The sequence below is a fragment of the Hemicordylus capensis genome, chromosome 4 (genome assembly GCF_027244095.1).
Source record: "Hemicordylus capensis ecotype Gifberg chromosome 4, rHemCap1.1.pri, whole genome shotgun sequence".
NCBI classification, from domain to species: Eukaryota; Metazoa; Chordata; class Lepidosauria; order Squamata; family Cordylidae; genus Hemicordylus; species Hemicordylus capensis.
The window spans coordinates 216,644,778-216,660,802 of record NC_069660.1 but is presented as its reverse complement, the minus strand read 5'-3'; the positions used below and the strand labels follow the sequence as shown (position 1 = coordinate 216,660,802).

The window sequence follows — 16,025 nt, the reverse complement described above, 5'->3', positions numbered from 1 at the left end:
GAGCATGTAACATTGACTCCCATAGAGACCAGCAGTGGCCTGTGAAGACTGTTGGCACAGTTCCACCCCATCTTCCCAGGGGTACTTAAAGAATGGTGTGCCCTGAGATGTATGAAAAATGAGGCACCCAGGCTAGGGAGCTTTTGTCCTCAGCTCATGAAAAGACCACCAATGGTCTGAGACAACACTGCCTGTTGTAAATGTTATGTAACTTGTTTGTTTTTAATATTGTAAATGACTTTGGGTGCCTTAGTCGAGCCAGAAAGGCGGTATACAGATGCAACAAATAAATTGTTTAAAAGCTAATTCCTTGTATTCTCCCATTGCCCTCTAATATGCTGGCTGCTCAGGAACCATATCTTTTGTTCTGCATAATGCCTAGGGGGGGTGTGGGTGTGTGTGGGTGTGTGTACACACACACACACACACGGCCCTCCATATTCACTGATTCAATATCCGCAGTTTCCCTTATGGACCACCTGTCTACCAATTTTGTTGTTGTGGGGGTAGTTTAGCCTATTCATGGTGTTTTACCTCCGAGATAACTAAACTTTCCCAGTCATACTTGGTCTCTTTCAGCCTCTCTGCAACAGTTGGGAAGCGGGGAGAGTGACCATTTAAACTTGAAACCTTCCCTCCCATCCGCTGATGGGTGGAGAGGTTTAACATCTAAATGTCCACTCTCCTTACTTCTCAGCTGGCACATGGGGAGGTTGAAAGAGGCGCACCAGTGGCTGGGATATCCTGCAGTATTGGAGGTGTGTGTGTGTTAGAGAGGGAGAGGGAGAGAGAGAGAATCTTTAGCATTTTCCTCATATCACATATTATTTCAGGTTTTCAGCTCCTAGAATCCCCAGCTGCAATGCCTTTTGCTTGGGGATTATGGGAGTTCTAGTCAACAACATCTGGGAATCCCTGTTGGAGGGAACACAGTTGGTGGATAGGTTTTACACACCAGGCATGACCTCTGTAGAGCAAGCTTGACTACATGCTGGGTGTGTATGGTTGATTATACAGGATATCTAGCCAGGAGGGTTGTATACCAGTAAAGTTTCCTATAAGTATATAAGTACCAAATATAAGATGTTGCTAGTTCTAAGGTTCCTTTGTCTCAGAAACCATTATATATTTGGCCCTACATTGTAGTGAATAATAAACCACTGAAGCTATTGTACAAGAATGAAGTTATTTTACTTGGTTTAGAATTGTACAAGTGTTTCAACTGTCTCCTATTCATTTTCCCCATGTTACCACTCGGGCACACTAGCAAAGTTAGTGTTAAAAACCCCAAATAGGATTTAATTTGGTCGATGCAGCATAATAAAGAACCAAAAGGTTTCAAATAAATAAAAGGGTCATAAATATATTGTTTATTTTAACAAATTACATATTTGAAACACTAATTTCCCAGTCCCAACCACGGGTCCTGACAAACACCCAAATGTGAGAGGTCAGGCTTAATCTAAACTGAGCCTTTGACTTCTCCATCACCTTGCCCATTGGAACCTCTCCTACGTGTATCCGGCTCGCCCTTTACCTAGCACCCTGGCATCATATCACATCTGACACCTGGGTGCTAAGTATCATCTCCACTGGCTACACCATAGAGTTTCTTGTACTCCTCCCCGCTTCCTGGAGATAAAACAACCCCCCTCCCCGCAGCTCCTGTATTAGCGGAGGTACAAGCACTCTTATCCAAAGGGGCTATAAAGTCTGTTTCTCTAAAGACCAAATGGGCAGAGTTCTATTCCCGATACTTCCAGGTCCCGAAGAGATCTGGAGGGCTGTGTCCTATCCTAGATTTGCACTCCCTAAATAATTACATCCATATGAGAAAATTTTGGATGCTGACTTTACAACAGCTTGTAGCAGATTAAAGCCTTTGTCTCAGAACAAACTCATGCGAGGAAAAGAAATGCTGTATCATCGCTGCTGAACTGCCTGGCTAGGCTTCTCCTAAAACTATTCTGTATTATCGGTAGGTTCAAAATGCTGCCACCACAACCCCTTTTGTCTACAGAAACACTCTGGGCTTGGGTTGGGATAACCCAGAAAAAACTCTTACTTTTGCTCTTGGACAAGTACAAAAATCTTTCACATGCAAGCCTACACCTGATGAGAAAACGGATAGCTGCTAAATATTTGAGGACGTGTTTGCACCAGATAAATCCCCCTTCGCCCACCCCCCTTTTCCTGAGTTAAAAACCAACTTGGAGAGGCTTGTAAAAAGAAAAGAACTTTAAAACAAAGTTTTATTCAATTACTACAGACTGCTTCTGTCTGAGGCTTTCTCAGCTTTTAGATACAGTTAAGAATACTTAGTAAGATTACAAGAATAGGTTGTCTTAATGCACACTTAAATGTTTAAAGAGGCTTTTGCAACACCCTATGGATATTGAGCGTAGGCTAGTGTTTCTTATTTCAATTATGTTGCAGGTAAACTGTAATAGAACAGTATCCAGAATATGCAGAGCACACCCCCCAAAGAAATATAACATCTCTAATGCAAAGTCTGACTAAACAAATTTTCCCTAGACTGAACGTCCCTTTTCGTTGAACTCACCAATTCCTGATGAGACTTCAAGCCTCCTGTAATCCTGTCTTCCCAGGCTTTACAGTTATCCTCCTACAGCCAACCTCCATGGCCACATGTCCTCCTGTGCACCTCCAGCCTAGCTTCTCCTCACAAAGAACTCCCTCCTTCCTGGCAACAGTTCTCTAGGTCCCATCCACCTAGGGTACTGATTGGCTGCCCTGGAGTTCACCAGCTTGTCACTCAAGAGAAGAGTTTACTTCCGTTTAACTCTTTATAGGGAGGGGAGCCTGGTCACTACACAACTACTTCCCTTACTGGCTGGGGGAGAGTGGCCTTTAAAACAAAACAAAAAATTATCTCCTGCTCTTCCTCCAAGGAGCCCAGAGCGGTGTACAGCACACTTAGGTTTCTCTTCACAACCACTCTGTGAAGTTGGTTAGGCTGAAAGAGAAGTGACTGGCCCAGAGTCACCCAGCAAGTATCATGGCTGAATGGGGATTTGAACTCGGGTCTCCCCGGTCCTAGTCCAGCACTCTGACCACTACACCACACTGGCTCTTGCCACTCAGGATCTCAAAAATACCTACTGTCATGTGACAATACATCCTCAACACAGAAAATATCTCTGATTCACTGTAGGGGATCAGATTTGCCAATATACAGTTCTCCCTTTGGTCTCTCCACGGCTTTATGCTTCTACACGAAATGTGCAAGCACTATCATTGCCCATCTCAGGACACAGGGAGTCTCGATATTTCCATAATTGGACAATTGGCTGATCACCTTGATGGACAAGGACACATAGACCGAACAAATCTATCTGATCTCCTAGAAAACCTGGGTATCCTAATAAATTGTGACAAGTTCAGTTTACTGCCCCAGAAGTCTCTTCCTTACAAAGGAGCAATACTCAACATGGATGTGAAATGTGCATTCCTCCCAGAAGAGAGGCGACTCTCAGTCACAAATCTCATTCATTGTATCAGATCCAATCCAACCCAAGAAGCTCAAACCATCCTATGTCTCCTGGGCCTAATGGCATCCTGCTCGTCAACTGTCAGTTACTTGAGACTGCACATGCAGCATCTCTAACTCTGGTTCCTCTCCAGCTTCAAGCTAAACATGGACAACCAACAAATGCGGCTTGTAGTACCTCAAACTGTACTGGACTCTCTTCTCTGGTTTACTCTGCCAACAAACTTCAACATTGTTCCATCCTCCCACACCGGCTATAACTTTAACAATGGATGCTTCCCTAAAGGGCTGGGGTGCTCACCATGTGGGCTTTCATGCACAAGGCTTGTGGAACCTCCAACAGATGCTCGTACATATAAATTGTTTAGAACTTCTTGTGGTCCTCTTGGCCCTGAAGTATTTTCTCCCACTTCCATCCAGCAAAATGATTCAACTGCCCCTAGACAATATCACAGCAATCGTGTATATCAACCACCAGTGGGGCACAGTCTCAAAATTCCTCTGCAGTCTTGCCATTCAACGTTGGGACTGAGGCATTCACTATAGGATCCACTCCCTGGATCTCCATATAAAGGGTGTCGGCAATATCCTGGGTGCCAACAATATCCTGACAATCTCAGCAGAGAGATGAATGCAGCCTGTCAACATGAATGGAAACTAAACAAAGACATCCTCACCATTCTTTTCCAACAGTGGGGTACTCCTCAAGTGGACCTATTTGCAACACAACAAAAAATGTCAACTTTTCTGCTCGAGGGCAGCAGTGGGGAAAGGTCTGTGGGAGGTGCCTTTTAGATCCCTTGGGAGAACCAACTATTCTACCTCTTCTCACACTTCTCTGTCCTAAGGACTTGAGCAAAATGCTATTCCACAAAACAAAGCCATCCTACTCACATCATGGCGGCCGAGACAGCCTTGGTTCCCTCTCCTCTTGTGACTGTCTCAGGGGTTCCACCATCTTCTCCACCAACACCCCGATCTCCTACACCAAAATAGCGGCAGGGTACTTCACCACAGCCTCTGGACCCTGAATATGACTGTATAGAGGCTGAACTTCTAGAGAACATCCTTCTTCATTAATGAAAGTCCTCCACTAGATGCAATTATAGCTGCAAATGGAAACAATTTATAATTTATGCAAAGTCAAAGGGATTTGACCCATCTACAGCATCTGTATATCAAGTCCTCCTCTACCTTGCCTCCCTAAAATATTCTAGCCTTTCTTTTAAAGTCCATTTGCCGGCTCTATCTGCAATGCATACAGGCTGGGGTTCTAAGACCCTTTTCTCCCACCCTGATTGTAAGAGGTTTCTTAAGGGTCTAAATAACCTTTTCCTGCTGGTGAGGAAACCAGTTGAGCCTTGGAGCCGCTCCCTAGTCCCCTGTCCTCGGTACCTGTTAAATTACTTACTCTGAAAATGGCATTCCTTATCACTATCACCACCGCCAGAAGGGTTAGCAAACTGATTGCCGTAAGCGTCGGAGTGCCTTTCTCCCTTTTCTATCCCAACAAAGTAGTCATGAACATTGACCCCGCTTTTCTACCCAAGGTAGTCTCTGACTTCCACATTAACCAGGTCATTATATTGCCAACCTTTTTTAATGAACCTTGTTTCACCCCTTGAACGCTCCCTACATTCCCTAGATGATCACAGGGCGCTACTATTTTACGTGGACGGGACTGAAGACTTTAGAAAATCCAAGAGATTTTTGTTAACTTCTTAAACATGCTCACAAAGGACAGCCTGTAGACAAAGACTATCTGAATGATTGGTCCAACTTATCTACACTTGCCATGAGAAGCAAGGGGTTACACCCCCTTGCACCATCAATGCCCATTCTACCAGAGCCATGGCCTCCTCACCTGTCTGGCTTTAACTTATCTGATATTCGCAAAGCCACTATATGGTCCACTGACCTTGGACCATTGGACTATACAAACATTGCACCTTAGGCATCTGCTCAGTAGCTGAGCCTGGTTTTATGCATGAAGTGCTAAAGAAGGTCCTTTAATTTGGCATCCTTGGACCCACCTTCTTCTATGGGAGCTCTCTAATTGCCTACATTCATTGTGAAGGATACTGGACCACCACAAAGAGAAACAGGTTGCTTACCTGTAACCTTTGATCTTTTGCCAGCGTGTTGTAGTGGTTAGAGTGTTGGACTAGGACCAGGGAGACCCGAGTTCAAATCCCCATTCAGCCATGGTACTTGCTGGGTGACTCTGAGCCAATCACCTATATCACAGGGTTGTTGTGAGGAGAAACTTAAATATGTAGTACACTGCTCTGGGCTCCTTGGAGGAAGAGCGGGGTATAAATGTAAATATAATAATAAAATAATAATAATAATAATAATCTTTTGGTGATCCTGGTATCTTTCACAACACCAACCCAGCCTCCCTGTCTAATGGATGTACTTTCCAAACTTACCTGTTTTGTCATAAAAGAACTCCAGTTTACATAGCAGCTGTCCAGGAACAGAGTGCTCTGGCGCCAAAAGTACTGAGTGCACTCTGCGTGTGAAGGGTGGAGCTTCATAATCCTTCCGCGCAGACTCCTGCGCAGGCACAGAGCCCCATGTTGTGAATGATACCAGACCACCAAAAGATCAAAAGTTGCAGGTAAGCAATGTTTTTTCTTCACAGCCCAAGACTGATCTGTGACTTACTGGTTAATATCCAAACTAATGTCACACTGGCAGAAGAGCATTTGCCATTGCACAGTGAGAGAGGGGTGATTTTTGCTGACCCCTGCTTTCCTGTGCACTTGGGGGACACTCGGTGAAAAATTGGGGGTAACATCATTTGTTCCCATTGTCTGGATTTGATTTGTGAAGCTTTATGTATCCACCTTTATGCAACCAAGTGCTGATCAGGTGTAATAAAATGTTGATTGTTGCTGCCAAGCTTTCTTAGAACTGTTAATATATTTAGAATGTTTTCTTTTTAGTACTTGCTTAAAGAAATATTATAATACTGTATTTTTTTCTGCTTTATGTTTTAATAAAATTGACAAAATTTTAAAAAAGAAAAGAAAAAAAGGGGGGGGAAATTGCGGGGTGGCTCTGGCATCTGTAGAAAGAAGCAGGTATGTAAACTGCCAGAAATTTCTCTTTCTTTCTTGCACAATGGAAAATGTTTTCCAGCCAGTACAACTTTGATCTGGATGTTGGCTATTTTATAGTCTAGCTTTATACCCAATTTACGCCTACCTTAGTACCTTTTTATTCACCTTTCTTCAACCATACGCCAGACTAGAGAATAGTAAATCATAGATTAATAATGCACTCTGATCTGGCAAATATCACTTTGCTGGATGGATGGGGGGTAAACACCCCTAGAATCTTGGGCTATATATATAATTTCAAGTGCACTTTCCCTAAGAGATGGTTAGTGCAGATAATTTTTATAACTTTGATGAAATGTTTTGAGAGACTTATAGAAGACCACCCTCTACCTCAATGTGATCAGTGCATGTATTTGGCAGATCCATGCATACAACCCACCAACTAAAAACAAGGATCTGTAGATTGACAGCATGATGATTAAGCCCCAGTTCATACATTATCAGTGACAGAGTGGTGTGTGGGTCACTCTCTGTCATGTACATCGAAGTGTGAACTGGGGGCTCTTTCTAACACTCAGTTGCAGAGAGGCCCCATTTGCAGATGTTCTCTGCCTTAAAAATAAAGGAAACTAACTGCATGAGTGAGGCCTCTACATGGTCAGACATTGGAATGGGAACCCTGGCTCTTGTGTCCTTTGCAGTGTGTGTTAAAGAGGAGAGGCACCTGTCTGTTCTCTTTGCCATTCTGGTGGTAACATATAAACTTGGATTAAGTATGTTGGATGTTCTGGTTTTTATTCTAATGTGTGTTCCTGTTACATTTGTGTGTGCTCTTATTTGGTTTGTCTTAGCAAGTAAAATGCATGATCTTTGTGTTTTACAAAGCTTATTTTTTTCTACCAGAGAGGAGATGATGATGGTGGTGATATGGATAGTTATCAGGTATTGCTGCTGTTGCTGTCAAATCACGTGGCATGGGGCACAGCTAATGCTAATAGTCATCAACCCCAAAGGGTCTCTAGAAGAGCATTAGCACATGCAAAAGTAGCTTTGAAATACTCTCTGCATTAAATGGATACTATTGATTACAGAACAAGCTGTTTCAGTTTAATTTGATTGTGCACTCTGCTCTTTCATGTGGCATCCCTATCAGCTGTGCCATAGATACCTATAGACATGAGTTATGGGGTGAAAGGATTCAGACAGAAAGCTAGGAGCTTTATTTTCATACAGATACCTGTACCTTATGTGAAATTGTTTTTTAAAATAAATATTTGTTCATCATTAATACAAACAATATTCTCTAAAAAGGAATATGAATGCACACACAATTTCATGTACAGTTAAACTTTAAAGCAAAATTAAGTCAGTTGATGTGAACTATTAGATGTAAAATGAATTATTCAGCCTTCAGAACTTACTATAGATTTCATTAAATAACAGTGGGTTTTTTTGCAAAAACAAAGTGAAATAAATTCTTTGATAAAATCATCTGTAAATTTTGTTGCTCTAATGACAATAGTCTTAATAAATTTCAGAATTAAATATTAAGGCTCCCCAGCTTGAAGGTTATTTAATTTTTAAGTAGCAACAAAACTAGCATACGTATATATTTGGGTATCTATTCAAATAGCCTAGTGAGTAATGCAGTTTTTGCGGAAACCTAAGGCTCAGACTATACATGGCAGCAGGTTTATGTACTTTAACCCTGGATCTGCCCCATTTGTGTAGAAAGTGAGTGCTAAGGCTCCAATTTAAAGAGTAAATGGGCTGAACCTTCTCCTACCCACCACTTACCAAAACTTCTCCCAGAGCTCTCTTCTTTCAGATGGGGACATTTCTGCTATTAAGTCTGGCTGAGGGAAAAGTGGTGTTGGGGTAGATTGTGTGTAAACTGCAGGCAATGGGAGGGTTTAGCATTCCCTGCTTTTAGTGTAACATGGGTAGATCCAGGTTTAAACATACGCATCTGCTGCTGTCACATGAGCTACTAACTTGCTTCAAGCTGTTCATAGTGCTTCCTGATAATGTGTTATGAAGAATGGATCAATTTTTCTGTCAGAAAGCATGATTGCATGATGGGTTTATGTTTGCATGGGGATTATTTTGTTGCTCTGGTAGCCCCTACTAGTGATGGAATTTATGCGGTTTAAATGTATTTAAGTTGATGATACGCCTATAATCTTCTTCAGTTCCATATGCAACTAAATAGTTGGTTGGCCACTGCATTATTTTTCTGCTTAGATCTAAATCACGTATGTGCACCAGATATAGGCACAGTTCAAATTACAGCACACCAGCTGCAATTCAAGCTTTTTATCCTTTTCGCTACTTGCAAGTTGGGAGAGCTTATCTTCTTGGGTGATGCACTGTTTAATCCCTCTAATGTAAATGAAAAATTTATGTTTCTGTAACATTAATCAAAACTATTCAATAACCTCTCTAATCAAAACTGAACCTTGCAATAATTAAATGTTTTGGATCGTTTAGGGTATGTTGTATGTTCAGAAAAATTTTCTCTCTTTTCAATAGGAGGAAGACTTAAATTGTGTGAGAGAAAAATGGTCTGAAGCACTTATAAAACGTAGAGAATACTTAGATGAGCAGATTAAAAAAATCAGCAATAAACAAGGTTTGTACTCCTTGTGGTTTAGTTTCTTGTACAGGGACTTACATTTCTCACACTTTGTAATTTAGTGTACTCAGCTATCCAGGTTCAACCTTAATCCTTTTTTTTCACAAAGGAGAATCAGTTCAGTCCAGATACACCTGTAAGTAATGTAAGTCAAAACCCAAGTAGGTGGGAGAACCTTAAGTTTGGAGAGAGAACCCTAAAGTCAGGTTGGCAAGAGGCATAGGCCACATTGGAGATGTGATGAGCCTTCTCATTGGATTTAGGGCATGACCGTCCCTGGAAAAGTGGGAAACCTACCCTGCTTCAGTTCCTATAAAATATTTGAACTCAGCCCAAGTAAGTTATCACCAATCTCCATCCTCAAAGCTGATATCCACAGGGGAATGCTGTAAGGACTAATACTCCTTCAGCCAAGATGCTCAGCCGAAGGCCTGCTTAATTGCTAACTAAGATAAAACTTAGTGTTAGTTTTTGTTTGTATTTTCTTTCTTAGTTGTGTATAGTTCTTTAATCCTCTTTCTGCATTTCCCCAATTTAATATTGTTTGCAAAAAAAATTTAAAAGACCACTCGCATACTTAGAAGTGGTTTCAGTCTGATTATAAAATAGATTGTAGAGGAGTACTTGCAAAACTCTTGCTCGCATGCTGTGTCCAGTCATTGTGGTATTCTATGCTATTGTCTACTTTTAAACTATACTGTTTGTCTAAAATTGGGCTTTGTAGACTTTATAGGCAGTGCAGTGTCAGGAGTTCTCAAGCTGGACAGTCTCCGGGTTTGTTCGTGCCATGTCTAAGTCTGGCTAGTGGTGTGCACGTAACCAGTGCCTGCCGGTCAGAAGGTGGGAGGGAGGGTGCTCTCCTCCGTACCCACCCACCCCGGCCGTGTTATCCCTGAAACGAGAGGGAAATGTGCGCACCGAGCACTTCCAGTCCGACATACACTGGGTGGCAAGGAGGTACACTGCCACCCCGTGGGACCATTTTCAGACACAGCACTGGCAGGGGAAACACGGGGCGGGGGGGTGTTTTAAGAGCATCCTCCCCAGTCCTTAAAGCTATCCCCCTCCCCGCACCTTGGAACACTACGAACCACCAGACCTTCAGACTGGTTCAGAGGTCTGTAAAAGGGCCTCCAAACTGGTTCATGCACATCCCTACTGTGGGCCAGTCTTCAACTGGTGGCAGCCTACCTTTAAAGATCAGTTGCCATCAGTAGGATCTGAACTCTTCTCTGCTGAGAGTGATCCCATGGAAAAGTAATACTGCCTAGTCCATTGGGTGGGGGTGGGGCGTGTTGGATGAACATAATGACCAACACTTTACAAAGTGAATATCGAAAACCTACCAGCAGTGACAGAGTTATCATTGGCTTCGTTAGAGATGATCTGCAGTTATTGTAATCTAAAGACAGACTTCCATTTTCTTATCCTGAACAAAAGTCAGGCTTCTAATATGCTCTTTATTTCTCCCCGTCCCATTCTCACATTATAGAGAAAACAGAAGATGAAACAGAAAGAGAAGCGCGGCTTGTAGAACAATGGGTGGGACTAACAGAAGAAAGAAATGCTGTGCTAGTCCCAGCACCAGACAGTGGGATCCCAGGTGCTCCTGCAAATTGGTAGGTGGAGAGAAATACCATGCATAATAGTTAACTTGCAAAATAACTTCTAGTGGATATCCACTAGAGATATCTAGTAAGGATTTGAAGAAAAGATAACTTACTGCAATGCAAGGAGGTGTTTTTAATTTAAAATGTATATTATGCCACATACTGCAGTAGATCCCTCAGGGTGTAGAAAAATCACAATTAAACCACAAAAAAATCTCTAGTTGGAATTTCTCAAAAGTGTAACATGTTATGTTATAGTGGAGAATAGGTCGATAACTTTTGTATACTGGGATAATTACAGATTTCTTAATATTTTTTCTTGGGTGTTTTCACAGGATAGTTAGGTATAGTATCCTCTATGAAAGAAACTGTTGCTGAATTTCCTCATTCAAGAATAACTTTTAAAAGTGTTAGGAAAATCTGGTTGGATTTATTTAATGTAAATATTTATTTGAGGGTATTGTATTGAGAATCCAAACCAAGGCTGCCTAGTACATTGATTATAGGGTGACAATTGGTTTTGAAATTTCAGGCAGCAGCATATAGCATTTTTTATGTTTAATGGAGAGAGATTGATGTGTGTTGTACTTTGCATGTAACAAAAATAAGACATTCCTCATAAGTGAAGCCATAGTCCTAGAAAAATAGTGTACAAGAAATTAGGTATTCACTCTTGGAAAATGTTATGGGAGGAGAGAGGAATTTGGTAGCAAGATTTTCTGTTGACAGGAGTGGTGCATCTAAAGCCACCTATTTCCCTTTTCTAGTATTTTATTTTTGTTTTCCTGTTGAGACACAGTGAGTCTGCAGCAACTCGTCCAATCCTCTGCACATGCTGAGATGTCAAAGGGTCAAAGGCTAAGACTTGTGAACAGTGCTCATGCTCCAGAAACACTCTATAAGATCAGAAACCTGTCACTGAATTGTGCATGGGCTCCTGGCAGAGCCCTCCTTACACGTACGTTCATTAGACAGGATGGTGGCCAGTATGTACAGATCTTATAGAGTGCTGAATACACATCCTGTTTCCTGAGAAGTAAAGAAAGTGAGTGAATCCAAAGGCCATCTTATCCATAGTGGCGATTATCTTTATTGAGCAAGGGAAGAGCAACTGGCCATTTCCAACCCTGTCCAACTACAGCATCCCTCTAGTGGCTTTCGCTGGTGTCTATCTTATGTTTCTTTTAGATTGCAAGCCCTTTGGGGATAGGGAGCCATCTTTATTTATTTATTCTTATTTCTCTATGTAAACTGCTTTGGGAACTTGTGTTGAAAAGCAGTATATAAATTCTGTAGTAATAGTAGTGTGTCCCAAGAAAAGGATAGTTGTTATAGTGATGTTGCAGTACAAACTATGGATCTTCATGAATGAATTTTTTTTGAAAACCACTGTCATGGTTTTTGGCTTAATGTTCAGTTCATATTTTAGTTTTCCAGGCACTGAGGTTTTGAAGTTACAATTCCTATCATAAATTGGAATATGCAACATTGCACAAAAATAATCTATTTATTTATTTATTTATTTATTTATTTATTTGATTCGATTATTTATTTATTTATTTATTTTTAGCATGGTATATGCTGCTAGTTAATGTATGCTATGCTTTATACATTTCAATTGTATTTATTTCTAACGTTGATGCCACTTTGAATTATTGGCTGGCTTTTAAACTAAGAGTTGCATGCCAGGAATACTTTTGAGCCCTCATGGAGGGGAGGGGTAATTTATAGTCTTTTTCTTTTGCTATCTCTGTGCAGCCACCTGTGCCTCTCAAAAATATGTCCATGAGGGTTGCAGAACCCTCAGGGACATCCTTTTTAGGAGGCACAAATGGCTGCAGAGAGAGAAGGGGGTTCCCTGAAAGTCTCGTCTGCTGTCTCTGTGTGTGGAAACATTCACGGTATGTTTTAACTTTTACTTGTTTGTATTGTTTTGTTGTAAACCACCCAGAGGCTTGCATTTTGGGTGGTATACAAATATGTTAAATAAATAAATAAATAAAAATTAATGGTTTGGATTTAGGCTACTGTGTCTGAAAAGTTGTGTTTCTCTATCAATGTATGTATGCCATACTGTGTTAATTGAGATGCTTTGTCACTGTTAGGATCCCACCATCTGGAATGGAAACACACATACCTGTACTTTTCCTTGATTTGAATGGTAAGCCACAGCTTGCTTAAGGGTGGGGGTTAGAGTTTCATATTGCTGTTTTACTGTTGCATAGAAAATAAATAAGTTTTTGAATTGGGCTCTCCATTCTAAAGAGACTTTTAGATCTTTTAGCTTTCCCCCCCACTTTTGCTCTTGTCCTAGAACATCCAACTTTCAGAGAAGCAGAATTGTAAAATTGGCTCACAAGTTAGCACAATTTAAGTACTTACAAGTCCCAGTTAAAATAGTGTTCCTAGAAGATATAGAAAATATTATAGAGAAATGCAAACTCGGCTCTTGGACAGTGGAAAACCATAATGTGGAAAAACACTGGGTGACAGTACGTGCAAAGTTCCATGTGCATTGCAACAAAATGTGTGCGCAGTTGTGCAAGAGTGTTTTTTGTGCAAATGTAAACATCGTATGAGTGGAGGTGCAGTATGGATGGTCATGGCAAATAATGGCCATCCATCACACAACTGTGTGTGCACAATTTTTGCATTTGCACAAAGAACCCTCTTGTGCAACTGCACACATATTCCATTGCAACATGCATGGAACTTCGCACAGTACATCAGCCACATTCTTTCAACATCTTCAGGCTTGGAACAATTTATATTTATGATTGCATGTGTTGAATAGTTTATTGTATTTGTACACATCAACAGGCAGCAATCCTAAACACACTTACTAGGAAGTAAGCACCATTGAACACAGTGGGACTTACTTCTGAGTAAACATGTATAAGAGTATGCTTTTAATATGACAACTGAGATAGGTCTTTGATATCCAGGTCTGTGATATTCAGATGAGTCCATCTGAAACATTTCTTTGTAATGTGTTTAAGATTAGAATATAAGTTTATTATATTGAATATTGGGGCAGATGGAACTATTTGAGTTACAACTTATATTATAAATCAATCTGATTTCTTCACTTGTTAGCTGATGATCTCAGTGCCAATGAACAGCTTATAGGTCCACATGCATCAGGAGTGAATTCAATTCTACCAAAGGAACATGGAAGTCAGTTCTTTTATTTGCCGATCATAAAACACAGTAAGGATGAGGTAAATGACTAGCAAACTGTCTTGGATGATTGATTTTTGCTTTTTATATTTCTGCTGTGTTTTTCACTGATGGTTCTGTTATTAATATTTAACACATTTAATGCTATGTTTCATCTTTCAAATCTCAAGCATTAGCATTTACCCTGTCCACCTTTGTTTTTATTGAAAAAGCGTGTAAATTCTGCTTTGTATCAGAATAACACCTTAACAAAATGCTCTTTGATTAGATCCTTTCTATGTGTGGTTGAGAGATTCTTTCCATGAATAAAAATTTAAAGAGTTGTTCTTAATAAATCTGACAGCAATAGCTTCCTCTCAGCTTCCAGTCTTTGGCCCTTCTGTTGTATTTTCCACTTGTTTGTCTGTTGTCTTACTGCCTCTGGTGTATCAGTACCCACCTTTTCCAGGAAACCAAGCCACTAGCATCTTTCTTTACAAGTTACATTTAAATTTGTTCAAAAGACTTTGACTCTCGAGTAAAAAGATGTGATAACTCATTTCATCATACAGAGGTTCTGTAAAGAGCCATAAGAACAGCCCTACTGGATCAGGCCCAAGGACCATCTAGTCCAGCATCCTGTTTCACACAGTGGCCCACCAGATGCTGCTGGAAGCCTACAGCAGGAGTTGAGGGCATGCCCTCTCTCCTGCTGTTACTGCCCTGCAACTGGTACTCAGAGGCACCCTGCCTTTGAAGCTGGAGGTGGCCTATAGCCCTCCAACTAGTAGCCGTTGATAGACCTCTCCTCCATGAAGTTATCCAAACCCCTCTTAAAGCCATCCAGCCTCGCCTCCTAATAAATCATGATACCCATTTGAATGTAAAATACATTGTATCCAATGCAGAGAATATTATCATTAGGGACTAATAAATTTGCAAGTGTGTAGCTATCAATAAATCAGTGTTTATTACAAACTTTGACCAGCATAAAGTAGGTTACATTAAACAGCATTAAAACAGGTTATGCCTGGTACTGTGAGAGTAGAGAGGTGATACAGCTACTGTTAAACTGTGGTGAGCCGTCTTGAAACTGAAGTTAGAACCGGCAAAATTAGTGTAAAATTGATGAGAATGTATAAAAGCTTTAAGTGGTTGAAATCTTAAAATCAATCTGTAAAACTATAAAATGCTATGGGACTTAAAACTAAGCTGTGTGACCATGTGTTGTGTTGGGCCTGCATAGTTCTTTCTACCAGGACCTGACAAATTTTACACACTGCTGTGCAGAACTTGGCAACATTATGGATGATAACTGGGTTGGAGTCAGAGAGCACGAGAGAGATGTAGAATTGGCTTGAGGACCTGGGGACTTGATTAATAGGGCATTACCAATGTGTCTGTAGAATGGACAAATAAGGAGGAGGACATGCTCTGTTGTTTAAATTTACCCAGAATCACAGGGCGTTCTGGGAAGGGGGGTATCTTCCTTTATCTACCTTCTAGCATAGTTGAAGGAAGGACACCATAGCGGGCTAGGGTGAAAGCCTTATGTATTTGGGGGCTTCCAGCTGTGTGAGGTATACAGCATGAGATGTGCTGTGTCTTATTGATGAGGAAGTTTGGGAACCCGCATAAATTGATTTGGTACTCTATGTCTGTTATGTCTATGTCCATTAGAGTGTGTTTGCCTGTTTGTGGCCCATGGAAAGTAGGAGGGGAGCGCCCCAAGGATAACATTTTTGTAAGAAGTGTCCATTTCCAGATGGACTGGTAGTTGTCCTGTAGTGTGTGTGAACCAGTAGTTGAGTTTGGCCATTCAAACTCTGGCCTCCACTTTCACCAGACCTGCCTCTAGGCTAGCATTAGAGACACACCATGGTACTTGGAAAACTGTTATTAGGAATTTGGACTTGACTAGCTCCAGTGGGGCAAAGTTGTAGAAGGGGCCTGTTTGGGCACCCTAGAGTGCAGTGCCAGCGGCTTGGCTTGAAACAGTTTAAGGGCTGCAGGTATGTAGTGACCTCCTCTTGATCGGAATA

At 41.1% G+C, this 16,025-nt stretch overlaps 1 protein-coding gene across 21 annotated transcripts in view; it reads left to right on the top strand.

Moving 5' to 3' along the window:
• The window catches only part of KIF13A (kinesin family member 13A), a 190,844-nt gene that overhangs the window by 142,968 nt on the left and 31,851 nt on the right, over positions 1-16,025 (top strand). For 19 of the 21 annotated variants that reach the window (XR_008305754.1, XR_008305753.1, XR_008305752.1 and 16 more), the window contains 5 exons: positions 7,483-7,521; positions 9,112-9,211; positions 10,707-10,833; positions 12,930-12,985; positions 13,921-14,045. Coding sequence is in view for 15 of the 21 variants with exons in the window: in XM_053243917.1 (XP_053099892.1) it covers positions 7,483-7,521; positions 9,112-9,211; positions 10,707-10,833; positions 12,930-12,985; positions 13,921-14,045 (447 nt within the window). In the remaining 6 variants the exon portion in view is untranslated. The remainder of the gene's footprint in view (positions 1-7,482; positions 7,522-9,111; positions 9,212-10,706; positions 10,834-12,929; positions 12,986-13,920; positions 14,046-16,025) is intronic. The other 2 variants (XM_053243916.1, XM_053243910.1) reach the window with 1 other exon arrangement.